Raw genomic sequence first — 14,409 nt, 5'->3', positions numbered from 1 at the left:
CCCCCCCCCCCCCCCCCCACGCACCACTGAGACGTAGTGTCAGTCCAGTGCATGCGCAGTACAAATGGCCCGTTTTTTCCAATTCCTAGATCAATGCGTCAACAAAGAAGAGAAACGAAGCTTTCGGTAGTGCAGTAGCGCCCACAAGCGATAAGAGGAACAAAAACGAATAAAAACTAACTTTAAACAGCATGCGGCATTTTCGCCCAGCAACGAATACCATCGATTTCCGGTGTCCATTGGTCCGTCAACTCCTGGTTTGCCTGTGCAGTTTGAGCCAACCCGGCGGCACTCCGAGACCGGCCACGCATGCAGACAAGGCACACAGTTTTCGGGTACAACCTGCTGTTGGGGACACCACTGGTATGCACCCACGCCATCACCAGCCCCTCCCGGATCCCCCAGCTGTCGCGGCGAGGCGGCAGGACTGCGCGGGACGCCGCTGTCCGACGACGCACCGGTCGGGTCAGCATGTGACCACAGTCGGGAGCATGGCAGTAGCCCAAGGGTCAAAGACAGTTCTGCCAACTCCGCGTGAGGTAATGTCATAGAGAACTCGCACGCGAACCCGGGTTTTCGGTTTGCAGAGATGCCATCAGCGTCAAGTGGCCACCCTCGTCCCAGAGGTCCATTCCTTCAATGAATGATTCGGAGGAAGTTACCGTAACAAGTCAAGTTAGCGTGCTACCCGACGACATGCTGCTGACGGCATTCCCTGCCGCGGAGTCGGCTGAGGCGCTCTGCAGACCAGGACAAAGAACGCACGGCCCAGTGGCGCCTTCGCGGCGTCGAGTTTCCACTGCACTGACGTGGAAAACGACGCCATTGAAGGCACCGACCGAGATGCGGTGGTTTCGCCGAGGTCGCGACACCAGACGACCCCGGTACGTGACCGGGCGTCTCAGGGTTAAAACTCAACGGCACACAGGCCGGCCGGCGCGTGCTGACCGCGCAGATGTCACACCAGCGACTGATCGACCTGCACGACGTGGCCAACACCATTGATGACGGAACCTTTCCAGCCGCCGTAGGATGAGCCGGGGAGGCCTTTTTGCTGGCCACCGACCCATCACACAGGGTGGCGTCCGGTTCTAACTAGGCTGTGAACCTGGCGACATTCAACTTCTTGCTGCCCTGTCGTCGAATGAGCGGGCACTAACCAGGCATATCCAGGTGCTGGTATTCAATCTCAGCCCGGCGTGTCTACACAAAAACAATTCCGCTTCTAGCTACATAAAGGCCGGCGAGAGACCAGAAAAGCAATTTACAGCAAGCCTCGAGCCAAACAAAACGTCATATGCTACAACAAAAGCAGCAAAACATCCCCGTGCCAAAATGCATAGCCAGACGTTTTTGGCTGAGGCATAAGCCAGACTGGGACGGCAGGATTGGGCAGAAACGACGAATCTGTCGACTCAAAACACAGCCCAGAAAGCGATATGACCTGAGTGAACGGTGGACGAGGACATTCTCGATTCGCTCACGAAAGCCGAGGCACAAGGAACCAATAAAAAAACGGAGTGCCGGAAGTAATGCATGATTGATGCATGACACTGAGCATGGTCGCATTCCGTACACAATTTAACCTAGATTTCAAAAAATAGTCATAAAGTTACTAGCAAAAGCGTTTTAAAGAGACCTTAGGCCTGCACGTTTCGCAAGCGCAGGGTCGTCCCAGGCTAACCAGCACACGGCTGAGGGCCGGAGCGACAGCTTACCAGACCAGTCGACCACCAATCGAACACAGAGCCCACGGAATCGAACCCTAATCCATTGCCGCCCGAAATTACGGCACTGTTCACACACGATCGAGGTCGCGGAACCAGACACCACAGGGTATGAGTGACTACACGACCAGATACAATAGGGTGCAAGTGACTATGGGACCAGACACCACAGTGTATGGGTGACCACGGGACCAGACCCCACAGGGTATGGGTGACCACAGGACCAGACCCCACAGGGTATGGGTGACCACGGGACCAGACACCACAGGGTATGGGTGACCACGGGACCAGACACCACAGGGTATGGGTGACCACAGGACCAGACACCACAGGGTATGGGTGACCACGGGACCAGACCCCACAGGGTATGGGTGACCACGGGACCAGACACCACAGGGTATGGGCGACCACGGGTCCAGACCCCACAGGGTATGGGTGACCACAGGACCAGACCCCACAGGGTATGGGTGACCACAGGACCAGACACCACAGGGTGTGGGTGACCACGGGTCCAGACACCACAGGGTATGGGTGACCACAGGACCAGACCCCACAGGGTATGGGTGACCACGGGACCAGACCCCACAGGGTATGGGTGACCACAGGACCAGACCCCACAGGGTATGGGTGACCACGGGAACAGACACCACAGGGTATGGGTGACCACAGGACCAGACCCCACAGGGTATGGGTGACCACGGGACCAGACACCACAGTGTATGGGTGACCACGGGACCAGACACCACAGGGTATGGGTGACCATGGGACCAGACACCACAGTGTATGATGGGTAGGGTGTCAATACCCGCGGGACTAGATCATTGAATTATCCAAATATCGAATCATACTAAGCCCAGCCCACTGGCGGTCCCGCAGTCTTCGCAACGCTCTGCAGGCATCTTCCGAACATGTTGGTTTCACGTTCATAGGATGCGTCCCCGTGCCCTTCCGCGGTGTAGCGGGAACATGACCCTGGCGCGGCGCCGACTACCCGGTGTCGGCGTAGGCGCCGGCCCGACACCGCCGCCTTGCCCTGACCGGCAATGGCGTCCGTTCGGCGTCGCACGCGCCACCAGCCGCTCCTCCAACTCCAACCGGCCGTTAGAGGTCGGGAAGGCGTCTCTGACGACATGCCGCTGCGGCTAGGCGGCGCGGTGCGGCGGCACCCCGCTGTCCGCCCACGCCCGCCGCGCGCCGTGGCCCACAGCACCCCTCGCTCGGCCAGGACCCGCCCCGGGTCACTCAGCGCACGCCTTCTCACTAGCCCTACCGCGGCCTAAGCCAGCGACTGGCGCCGACCGGGCGGCTGAGGCTGAACCGGGCCGGGGTACGTACATGTGCTTGTGCGCCGCCTTCAGCGCCTTGGCCGCCTCGCCCATTGTCTGCAGGACAGCCGTGTTGGTGTTGGCCCCCTCCAGCGCCTCGCGTTGCATCTCGATGGTGCTCAGCGTGCCGTCTATCTGCTGCAGCTGCTTCTCGTACCGCTTCTTTCGCTTCAGCGCCGAAAGCGCCGCTGGCGGACGCACAACGAACGATTAGTGATTGGTTTGTCCGCAGCCGGTTAATGGCGCTGTGCACCTGACCCGAAACGCGTGAATCACTTGTGGGTAGAATTTCACGCAATCTTTCACCATTGGTGACCGAATACAAACATGCGCATCCCAAGACGAAACGATCTCATGACAATCTTACGAACACGCTGAAGTTTTAACACTCCCCATTTCGGATCAGGTATAATGAGGAAGGTGGGAGATCTACCCATCCCCCATCCCAAATTCAATGGGTTCAATTATAAACGAAACTAATCGCTCAAAAATATATGTACTGGCTGGTACATATGGGCCTAGATGACGCGCGTCCTACCAGGAACAAAAGTAAGTACGCCTTGCACATACGTTACAGCACATAAATTAGCTTCATACTTCACTTCGGCGAGATTCTGGGCATTACATGGAAAACATGATTTGGGGCGGTTCCGATAAGGAAAACAGTGAGCAGCCGTCTGGTTACTGACTTTTTTAATTTTTCGTAAAAGATGTATACGCCCTGGGCGAAACGTGCAAAATGGAATAAACAATCTTGTAAAACCACCCATTAGCTCAACATTTCCGTCCCAGCATCCAGAACCAGCGCACAACATTCTCCCTTCCGCTAAAAAACGCTCTCAATATACCTTACCCCGCTTGTTTCTGGTGCCATTCTTTTTCGCCGTGGCCAGTTCCACCTCAATTTTCTTCTCGAGGAACTCCTGCTTTTTAAGGAGCATCTCCTCGGTCTCGCGCAGCTGCTGTATGGCATCTCCCGTAGAAGGCGCCTCATTCTCCTTCTTGCCACCGAAAATCTTGCTGAAGAAACTCATCGCGACTGTGCGTTACGGCTCCGACTGGAAAAGAGGCGACTGTGAGCTCATGGTATGTGGGGGATGGATGATGGAGATGGCCTCAGGAAAGCATCACCTTTTGGAGAAAATAGCCCATATGTCAGGGGAGGCACCCAGACTGCACAAGCATTCTGAGCGGTGACGTCAATGGCCTCCGCAAGCGATAACTGTCTTGTCTCAGCAGCTGACGCCAATGTGCACACCACCCGGACGGACCGCAACACTGTACCATTGCACTCGAAGGTGCCAGGGCTAGCTATAGGCCAAATGCAACACGTGGGAAATCCATAACGCCCCATCTCCAGACACCAGAGAGAGCCGTGTTACGGTTTCTAACGCATGGTGAGGAGGCCGATGGGCTTGATACGCATGTGGTGATGAATGTGTCCGGGCGTGTGTGTGCGTGCATGATGGGCAAGTACTGTATGTGTATCATGAGCACGTTTAATTTTAATTCATTGATACCATCACATAAAAGCCAGAATGAGACATGGTGAGTTCTAAATAAGAGCATACACAGACACACATACAGCAAGAGGAACATAACTTGCATGATGGAAAATGAGGAGCAAGCATGCACGCATTTTACCACTTGTACGTACAATTTTAAAAAGCACATATCATATCCACAAATATCATATCTGTTGGCAGAACATGGAACACAACAGCTAACATGGGTCACCGCGGTGAGATCGGTTACATACATGAAAAAACGAGAAATATGGGCCTGGTTGTCCGGATCAGAAGTCAAATAATACGGCAGATATCGATACTGCAGGCTTGACAACGATTGATGCTAATGGAATTGAAAGCGAAATGCACTACCTATAAGCTGTTTTTTTTAAGAAATGTATTCCGCGTGGCCTACATCGGTGAGCTCACGTCAAAGGTACACTAACGCCAGTTTGCTGCGTGACCCCGAACCCACTAGCCAAGTTGTAGCGAGCAGTTCAGCGGAGAACTCTGCCTTCACCCTTTCGCCAGACATGACAGCGGGGGGCTTTGCGTGTCACACAAGGCTGCAGCTCGACCGTCCCGGGCCTGGGTTCGCCCTCGCTAGCCGGCTGCCAGCTGACCTTTTCTTGTCGGTGGGGTCAAACAGTAAGCCCGCCCTGGGAGTCCTGTCCAGTGTCGTTGACAAATGACCCCCTCCCCCCTCGCCCGGAACACCGGGGCGGCAGCATTTATGGGCGAAATATGGGCAAATCTTTTCAGAACTTGTACTTCTAAACCTCCGCATCAGAAACGGATTCTTAGGGGGTACAAAGGGCACGGGGAATGAACAGAAAGCAATTGCGAGGAAATAAGACGCCCATGCTTGGTACAAAATGACGACAACGTTGGAAATAAAAACAATCAAACCAATGGGCAAGTACACAACTGTGTGCGTGAGCCAAACAGCGTCATCGTGGAACAAAAACACGTGCAACTTGTTAGCTTTCGTGTGTTACGTGGTGGCTGGCTGCGGGCTGTACTCAGTGCTGCGTAGGCAAAAGCAGAAACCTTGATACGAAATCTCGCGGGACCCGAAGCTTTCTCAGTTTCGACTGAAACCAAAATAAATGTCTAGGCACTGGGTTCTTGGACCAGGAATGGCAGTAAATCTCTCCGAGAGAGAAGAAAGTAGATATTGTTGATCTCTTAATCCCACATAACTCTTCCGGACTCTGGTGGCAATGGCAGTGGGAGAATAACTTGGCCAACGCCTACCAAAGCATAACTGATGACTGGAAGGAGCTTACAGTGTGTTAGATAAGAGGCTCCTCAGAACATCCACAAAATATGACATCTTGACGTGAGGCGCCAGCTTGGGCAGATGCCCTCGTGCGCATGTCACCTGTATGTGCCTGTCACTGCGCTTGCGATTTAACCTATAATGCAGCGAACTTCAATAGAATTATATGCTGGATGTCAATCTGGCCTTCACGGATCTGGCCAGTGGCTTCACACATTCGTCTCTCCTGGTTGTTTAAATCCGACACAGTATGAACAATGCCCAAAAACACAAACGGGTCTACAGTTTGCAGAACCTAGCACGTGTTAACGTATCTGATCAGCCAAATCAGCATCAGATTCTGCAGCCGGTTTGTGAGGAGGTGACCTGGACGGTCCGCTCACGCGGGCTTATTTCCGCGCGCCTTGGAAGCAGGCACACATTCCCTGGTTATGAACCGCGCACACACCGAGGCGCGGAGCTTCCTGGAAAGCAAAAGGGCCGCCGAAGCACGGAAGTGGACGGGATAGGGGCAGCATTTCCCATGACCCCCTGTCCAATGCTTTCGATATTGGTGTAGGTGAATATTGGGGAGGGGGGTTCAACAAACATGGTCAGGGCACCCTCAAAGAAATATGATGTTCCAACTATGCCTACATCATACTTTTGCTGAATGTACCATGCTTTTTTGAAAGATGTCACTGCAGCGGATAAAATATGTTTTTCTGTCCAATTTGCCTTCTGTTCAAGTCGGACATTTTTAATAGATGGCGAGCCCAAAGAATCTTGGGAGTAGGTTCAAATGTGCAACTTTTTCATGCATGTGGATGACTCATGGCAGTTTGTCAATTGCAGCTGCCTTGCATGTCGGAATCTTGACTATGAACTAAGCTAATATTTTGACGTTAGGCATAGCTTACATTGTGACAAGTCCCCCCCCCTTGAGTCCCAATTTGAGCACTCCTGGTTATTTACTACATGTCACCTGCTTTTGATGAATGTCCAAAGCATGACAAAAAATATTGTGTGAAAACTGAGAAAAATCACAATCCCACAGGATGTTACATCTAGCAAAACCTATGTCTAACATACCTTGGATACAGAACAAAAAGCACAGGTGTCAATTCCCCGCACACAAAAATGAGGATACATATAAGGTCGCAGCAGAACTAGACTGTCTTATAAAAGCAAAGCCTTTGCATGGAATTAATAGCATGCTGTGTCTTGCTCTTCAGTATACTTTGTTGGGAACAAGTTTAATGCATTTCAGGCATTGGCTACTGAAGCTATTAATTCACACTGTCAGGCTGCAATGACAGATACATCTGGCAAAAACAGCCTGATGGTCTTCATACCAGCCTTGGCCTGTCTAGGAAAGTGCAAGAATGTGCAGAGGTCCTGATGCTCCTATGGGAATGCATGGGTAAATTGTCAGGGAGGCCATCTCTAGAAGAGATGCACAACAGACACAAGTGATCAAAAGACATGGAGTAATCATTCAGTACCGCATAGCCTGACCACCATTTAGCCCCAACAAGGCCACATACACAAGCTAAAGCATCCCATTGGTGCACATGCCCTAACAGTAAGACTGCATGCCTTTCTTTGCATGCAACCACTCAGCATGCCACTGATGGCAGCCAATGGCTTGAGGTTCTACCTGATAAAAGCATCTCTCTCTCTCAAGGTTATATCACAATCATACACAAGGGTGAAAGGGAAAATTCTGAACATACCAATGTGTGGAACTCCAGACTAGACATACAGCTACTTTGTAAACAGTCCATTCATTCATAAATGGCCATGACAAAGTTTCTTGATTATTTCAGTACTGCTTACCATGCACATGAGTAGCTTGGACATGGGTATGCTAGCATCCTCAAAACTGGAAACCAGTATGGTGGCTGGGCATGACCAAACTGCTCAATTCACAAAATCCATGGCAGTTCAATTGTCAAGTTGATAGGCTATGGGGGTGGGGGGGGGGGGGTTGATCTGTCCAGACTAAGCTAAATGAACTTGCAACCATTATAAAAGCTTCCCTGCCAAATCTGAGTTAGTTATGTTCAAAAAGATACACACAAAATCATACTACCACCTAAAACCAGTTGCAGGCCAAAATGTACAACTAAAAGTAATCTAAGTATTACATTTTTGCAACAAAAACATAGAGCTAACATGACCAGGGACATACTCACACAATAGGTCCAAAGTGTAGGCCAATACCTTTTCAAAAATCTGGAGGCCAATCAAATAATCAGTACACCTGACAGTCAAGATGGGCATGATGGTAACATCACATAAATAAAGTTTATCATCACTTTAAATCCCATGTGGAGCCTAGGACAACTTAGCTTTAGACCTGCTGAAGCTCCATGGCTGGCAAGCACACCAGATTGCTTTATAAATTATCCACCACTTTCTCTCTATCATGAGCTACTTGGATTTTAACTTCTACCATACATACTACACTGGACATGTGCCAACAAATATGCGGCTTACTGGTAAGGCAGGCATGTAAGCTGTGTGAGGGAAAATTCCTTGAGAGAAGTTACAATTGCATCATGATATGATTACTAACCTTTGTCATAAAATAGGTATACAATTCACTTAAACTGAAACCAGTGTCTAAAAACAGGTGTTACTTACTTTGGGGTGAAAGCAACATTCAAAGATATAATCTCACATGAATGGCATTTGCACGTGTTGTAAATGGAAGCAAAAGATATTGAGATGCAAGCTTATGACATGTATTTAAAGCTAAAAAGGCCACAAATTTGATAAGTGCAAATTGAAGCCAGCAGAAAACCTTTAAATTCTGCAATATATCCTTACTTTACAATAGCCTGGTGCCATGCTTATCTTAGCAATATATCACAAGCTCATATCTTATACCCTATCCAACACACCAGGATGTAGGCCATTTAGGCAATACTCGATGCAATATATTTTCAGGACATTCCATGCAACTTCTGAATGCCTCCAGATCAAAACATTATTTTCATTGACGCATTCCTGACTACATGGTGGGTTGCACAAGTAGCTGCATCAGAGGCTGGACAGGATGAGATGGAAGTGATGAAGACAGCTAATACACAGTCAATAGGTATGTGGCATGTTTGACCTTAGGGCCAACTCTGCCTCTATTTGTTGCTATTCCTTTGTTTTCTACACACCAGTGTTTGCTGCTTCCACCAGAATCTTCACCTAACTTATTACCAGCCCAAGCATACCACAGGAAGACCCAAAATAGTGTGAGCTGTCAAAGCAAAAAATTACTGTCCTGAATACAATTATTTCCCAAGCCTGGCCTAATGAAATCCTGTCAAAATATGTTATACTTCGCAAACAGGAGTGCACATTACATACTGTACCATAAATGCATGGTATGACCTCTGTGATACCTGAAATGGCCTATGTTCGATGGAATAGCAAGAAGATATCCAACGAAGTAATCTAGAGTGGTTCCTGGGTGTACCAGTGGGAATCAATCGCAGGGCGATGATGTCACCCCACCCCACTTTTCACTGAAGACCCATACGCAATAATTTTCATTGTGTTCGCAACCAAACACAGACAAGGAAGGAGCATCCCCGTCTGTATCAGGAAATCAATGCAGCCTGCCCCTATCTAGTCTCTTACCAGGAGAAAACGCGGATTCACCTCCCACGCTACGAACTAATAATGATTCACCGTTTCTCTCTGACCGTCCAACTACAACGGCCTTGGATTGCCTGGGCCTTGCCTCAATTCCGACGACAGAAACGTCGCAGCCAAGGCAATCAACTGTCTGGTTATCGTCTGCTAAGTCAAAGTTCAGCAAGGACGAGAGATGAACCTGAGATATTCCGAGGTGCGGTGGGGTGCACGAAACAGGACGGGTGTATCACATCCAGTCTTTAGTTTTGCGTTTGAGGAACCTAAATATGAAGAGTTTTACACTAGGTTTATCATGGGAAATTCCCCTTGCATCCTAAGCTGTGGTATGATTGATGACTGGAAAGCATCGAAGAGTTGGGTAGATTCCAGTGGGGATCCAGACCTGCAGGACTTGGGCTTGGAATATGGTGAGTTTAGATATGTTAAATGCTTTGAGTAGCTTATTACTCTTTGGGAAGAGTGGCCTTGAATGTTCATTTGGAAAGTGAAAAAGACTGGTTCATTTTGCAAATGCAGCACTTTGTTAAGTGTAGCATCATGATGTTTGTGGTAATGTTGCACTTCTCTTTTATAGGGAACTTGAATGTTCCAGTGGCAAACTGTTCAGAGAAGTACTTTGACTCTCAGCCAAAAGCTGAGCTAAAGCTCAAAGAATATCTACAATACATGAAACAAAAGGATCGGCAAGACACCCTGTATCTGAAGGCATGTGCTTATGGCACATTCCAGAGTATCATTTGCATGGTGGCCTACACCATTGCTGGTTTGATTTCATGTGGAGTTTTTTGTTTACACATTCTCTTATGCTTTTAGGATAGAGTTTCTATATAACAAGTCTTGGAAAAGAAGAGAACACCACAATAAGTGATGAGACAGCATGACCAGATATGATATCTTATCTGGTGTGTAATTGCAAAATGTACACACACATGTAGGTTAAATGTACAGTTCCTGCTTACTTCATTCCTGAGACTCCACCATCAAAATGAAATTGTTGTGCAATGGTGTAGTTTGCACCTGTACTTATGCTGTCTTTCTGTATTGTGGATGCTGTTTTATTTTTGACTTGCTCAAACCATTGATGCCTTTTTTATGGAATTTTGCTTCTTCATTGAGTTACTATTTTATGACACATTGCCATCACCATCCGCATTTTGCATACTGAAATGTGACTGTTTTAGAAATATCCAAAGTGTATCTCATTGAACTTCCTGTGGTCATTTGCACTAGACACACTAGGAAGGTGGTCACCAACTAGTAATTACAAGTAATTTCCAAGACTTTGCTATCCATTTGGCTCCTGGAAAGGGTCTGTCAACCAGTCTAGAAGGCATTCAAAGTCTGTTGTTGTTGGTTCTCTGCACTTCCAGCCTAATGCAAAAGCTGGCAGTGGCCTATCATTCATGTTGCCTTTGCAAAGGCCTGAAGCATTTTATGGCTGCCCAGAGAAAGAAAACATCATTTTCACAAACTTTGTCATGAAGTGTCTCATGAAGACCATTCAAATCATGTGGCCATCCAAAGACTGTGGGTTGTTGTCTCACCAAGCTCCAGTGACTAATGTAGTCACCATCACCATGAATCCTGCTCATTTTGGCAGGACTGGCACTTCCACGCGGCGCAGCGTCTCCAGCAGCCGGCTGACCCTCCTGTGTACCGCACCCCCTGTCTGTTTGCCTCAGACTGGCTCAACGAATTCTGGGAGGAGCAGCCGGAGCTTCGTGATGACTTTCGCTTTGTTTATGTTGGGGTGGCTGGCACATGGTAAGTCATGTGTGCAAACATAGGGAAGAGACAGCTTGTAAGACGCATATACCACATGGCCGTCCGGTGCCAGCGTATAGGAATGAACATGTCTTATGTGGTGCCATGTTGGTACTGGCTGGTTACAATGAAGCAAATGGATTTGTGTATGTGGTGGAAACTGACAGCCTTGCAGTGTGCCACCTATGGGGGGGTTGCTGGTAGCAAAGTGACAAATCCACTGCGGCTGTCTTAGAAGGTCTGGTGCAGGTTAGTCAGAACACTTTCAGGTAGGGCTCAAAAACTTTTTCTTATTCTCAGGACTCCATTCCACGCAGACGTCTTCCGCTCGTTCAGTTGGTCAGCCAACGTGTGCGGTAGGAAACGCTGGATCCTGCTGCCACCTGGCGAGGAAGAGAAGCTTCGCAGCTTGTCGCAGCTTCCGTTCGATGTTGCTGGTGTGCTCGGCGCGGAGAGCCCCTCGGCCGCCGTCAGCTCGGCGACCCTGCCGGCCGGCGTCAGCGTGGCACGCCTGCAGCCGAAGACGTCGCCGGGCGGCGTGCGTTACTTCGACGTTATCCAGGAAGCGGGTGAGGTGATGTTCGTGCCGTCCGACTGGCACCACCAGGTGTGGAACCTGCGCGACACCATCTCCATCAACCACAACTGGCTCAACGCCGCCAACGTGGGCCACGCTAGCCGCCATCTGCTGGCCTCGCTGACGGCGGTGAAGGCCGAGCTCGCCGACATCGCCGACGGCTCCGGCGCCTGGCTTGCGCAGTGCCAGCAGCTGCTGAAGGCGACGCACGGTATGGACGTGCGCGAGTTTGTCGAGTTGCTGTGCTTCGCGGCCGACCGGCGGCTGGACGGCGCGCGCGGCGCGGCGGCCGTACGCGGCCTGGACGGCTGGCAGCACAGCCGCGACCACCTTCGCTGGGACCTGGCGCGCGTCCGCTGCGTCCTGCGGCGGCTGCTGGCCCTCGAGGACGTGACGCGCGCGCCGGACATGGATGAGTGTCTCGCGCGGGCCCAGCGGGTCATCGCCGACATTGAGGAAGTGTGTCCACCTGAGGCGGGGGGCGCGCCTGGACCGGGACAGTGTGACTGCGGGGTGTGCGCGTGAATGGCGCAGGTGTAGCGATGTGACGAGGCTCGATGGGGAGACGTGTCCTGCTAACGCTCCTCTTGGATGTGCGCGCATAGCTTAGGTGGGGCGGCACGATCGTCCTCACTATGGACTGTGATATGCAAATGGCTCATGCTCCTGTACATTAGGCGTATGATCATTAGGCGTATGATGGTCGATTTTACCCGTCCACGACGTTCAGTCAGGGGCGCAGCAGTGTCAGGTGGTCGGATGTTACGTGCGAGCGTGTAAAATGCGCCTTTGGTAGTGAAGCGTTGCGCATTGTTTACAATTTTGTGCGGTGCGTGTGCAATATTTTCAAAAATTGCTAATTTGGCTTTTGGAAACCAGCTTCGTTCGAAAGCAGATTGCACTTGCAAACGATACACACGATGACCGAACAAACATTCATTGCCGTTGTTGTCAGCATGGAAATGAACAAAAATTTCACCACGGCCACCTTGTGAAAAAAATCGAAGTTTTAAAAATGATCTTTTTTCCTCTCACATGATGGGCATAAGTAAATTCAGCGTGTGCACGAAGCGGATGCACGTTCTGTCCCGGTTTAGGCGTTTTACATGAGATGGCCGTTTTTCGACGTGATTCCACCTTGGTTGTACCTAGCTTAAAACCTGTCAGCATTGGAGAGTCTAGGTCACACCATAGTGTGGTAAGGACATCCTGCGTCAAGACAGGTGTAGCGCAACAAATTGGCAGAAGTTAACGGCCGAGTTTTGGGTAGTGTAACGTTCCAGGTTTATATCTCTCGAACCAATGAAAATAAAATGCTGCTTTTGATTTGCAAACGATGTAAAACGATGTTACAAGTTGCTGACTACTTTCTTCCCGCAGGGGCACTGGTTTCGGCTGGTGTAGGGGACTAGTGCCTCCTCGGGTCCTAGTTCTGGGAACGGGCGGACAGCGCAAGCTTTTCCCCTCGTGGTGTAGCGACCATGTTGGTGCGTGAGCTTCTGCTCCTTGTCCCGCCCGTTCCCTTCCCATTTCCCGCATCCGGCCCACTCACCACTCCTAATCCTCGTTTCATCTCGGTCGCCGTGCCCCCTTGCCCGCGTTCCCGTGTTGATCAGTTCCATGTGGCTGAGGGGCGTGTCGTGCGAGTCTCCGCTTGGGGCGCCTGGCCGTGTGCAGCAGCTTAAGGGGTCAAGGGGCGGCGCTGCTGAGCCACCGCCAGGACGGGAGAGGTCTCCCCTGTGACATCTGGCCGTGTGAGAGGCGTCGGTCGCCCCGTATAGCACCGGGGTAGCCCTAACGGCGACCACCTCCCGAGGGAGTGTTGGACCGTCCCCCAGCTGGGCTCTGTTGTGGGTGGGGAGCCCCGGTGCCGAAAGCTGAACGTACATTGCATGGCATCTCCAATTACAAAAAGCACCCGGCTCCCGAAAGGGTGACTGACCGTCGTGGCGTTCGGCTGCAGTGGTTCTGCCCTTGCTTCTCGGATCCTGGTTTCCGCAGTAATGAAAGAGCCCTTTCATCCCTTTCTTCATTTCAGCGTCGGAATGGATGTGACCGTTATGGCACTGTGGTGGGATGTGATAAACTACGAGATGGCGGCGTAGAAGTGGAATTTAGCAACGGATAGCATGCTAAGCGAGCGAGGGATGTTACACGCTTCGTGTACAGCGTGCGAGATGCAGAGGGTAAGCGAGACGTGTCTCTCGCCCTGACTGCAGAGATGCATGAGACAAAAAATTCCGCCAAGGGCATCATTATTGTTCTGACGTAAAGGGTGTCAATGAAGAGGAGATTACAGAAGGATTGGCCGAGTTTGTGGTTACGCACGCCCGCCGGATCAAGGTGCGGCGTGGTGCTGATCTGATTCCCACCAACAACATCGCCATTTCCTTTGATAAAACCGACCTACGGCAAGACAGTGGGCTATGTGAGGGTGAAAGTGCGTCGTTTTATTCCGAACCCTGTGAGATGATTCAGTTGTCAGCGGTTTGGGCATACGAGGACCACCCGTCGCAGACAGGCTGTTTGTGGTAAGTGTTCATCACCAGACCACGCAATAGAAGACCGCACCGCAGACCAACCATGG

The 14,409-nt window shown here is 50.7% G+C and overlaps 2 protein-coding genes across 5 annotated transcripts in view; one reads left to right on the top strand and one right to left on the bottom strand.

The window, feature by feature from the left end:
* Window positions 1–9,590, bottom strand: part of shrb (charged multivesicular body protein shrub) — a gene marked incomplete in the record, with an annotated part of 44,406 nt that extends 34,816 nt beyond the window's left edge. Inside the window, 3 exon segments of the mRNA XM_037238987.1 lie at window positions 3,063–3,240; window positions 3,906–4,110; window positions 9,464–9,590. Of these exon segments, the coding sequence (XP_037094882.1) occupies window positions 3,063–3,240; window positions 3,906–4,086 (359 nt within the window).
* On the top strand, window positions 9,487–13,287 carry LOC119090614 (2-oxoglutarate and iron-dependent oxygenase JMJD4-like). 4 transcript variants are annotated; one of them, XM_037213452.1, is made up of 4 exons: window positions 9,487–9,674; window positions 10,056–10,186; window positions 11,082–11,245; window positions 11,546–13,286. In XM_037213452.1, exons 1-4 carry the CDS (start codon window positions 9,506–9,508, stop codon window positions 12,345–12,347), a joined length of 1,266 nt encoding a protein of 421 aa, XP_037069347.1. In that variant the 5' UTR covers window positions 9,487–9,505; the 3' UTR covers window positions 12,348–13,286. The 4 variants fall into 4 exon arrangements, with proteins under 4 accessions (XP_037069347.1, XP_037069346.1, XP_037069348.1 ...); XM_037213451.1 differs by having other exon boundaries at window positions 9,643–9,888; XM_037213453.1 differs by lacking the exon at window positions 10,056–10,186 and having other exon boundaries at window positions 9,643–9,888; window positions 11,164–11,245; window positions 11,546–13,287.
* Window positions 13,288–14,409: the final 1,122 nt, after the last annotated feature.

The sequence above is a fragment of the Pollicipes pollicipes genome, unplaced genomic scaffold (genome assembly GCF_011947565.3).
Source record: "Pollicipes pollicipes isolate AB1234 unplaced genomic scaffold, Ppol_2.1 Scaffold_3087;HRSCAF=3621_pilon_pilon_pilon, whole genome shotgun sequence".
Lineage (NCBI taxonomy): Eukaryota > Metazoa > Arthropoda > Thecostraca > Pollicipedomorpha > Pollicipedidae > Pollicipes > Pollicipes pollicipes.
The sequence above is the reverse complement of the archived record's forward strand: the minus strand, read 5'-3'. Positions and strand labels throughout refer to the sequence as shown.

Bases quoted from the DNA above. Each gene is read 5' to 3' on its own strand.
- LOC119090614 (XM_037213451.1), top strand. From the start codon at position 9,654: ATGAACCTGAGATATTCCGAGGTGCGGTGGGGTGCACGAAACAGGACG. The intron at 9,889-10,055 runs GTGAGTTTAGAT...TCTCTTTTATAG, and splicing joins GGACTTGGGCTTGGAATATG to GGAACTTGAATGTTCCAGTG. The intron at 11,246-11,545 runs GTAAGTCATGTG...TCTTATTCTCAG, and splicing joins GTTGGGGTGGCTGGCACATG to GACTCCATTCCACGCAGACG.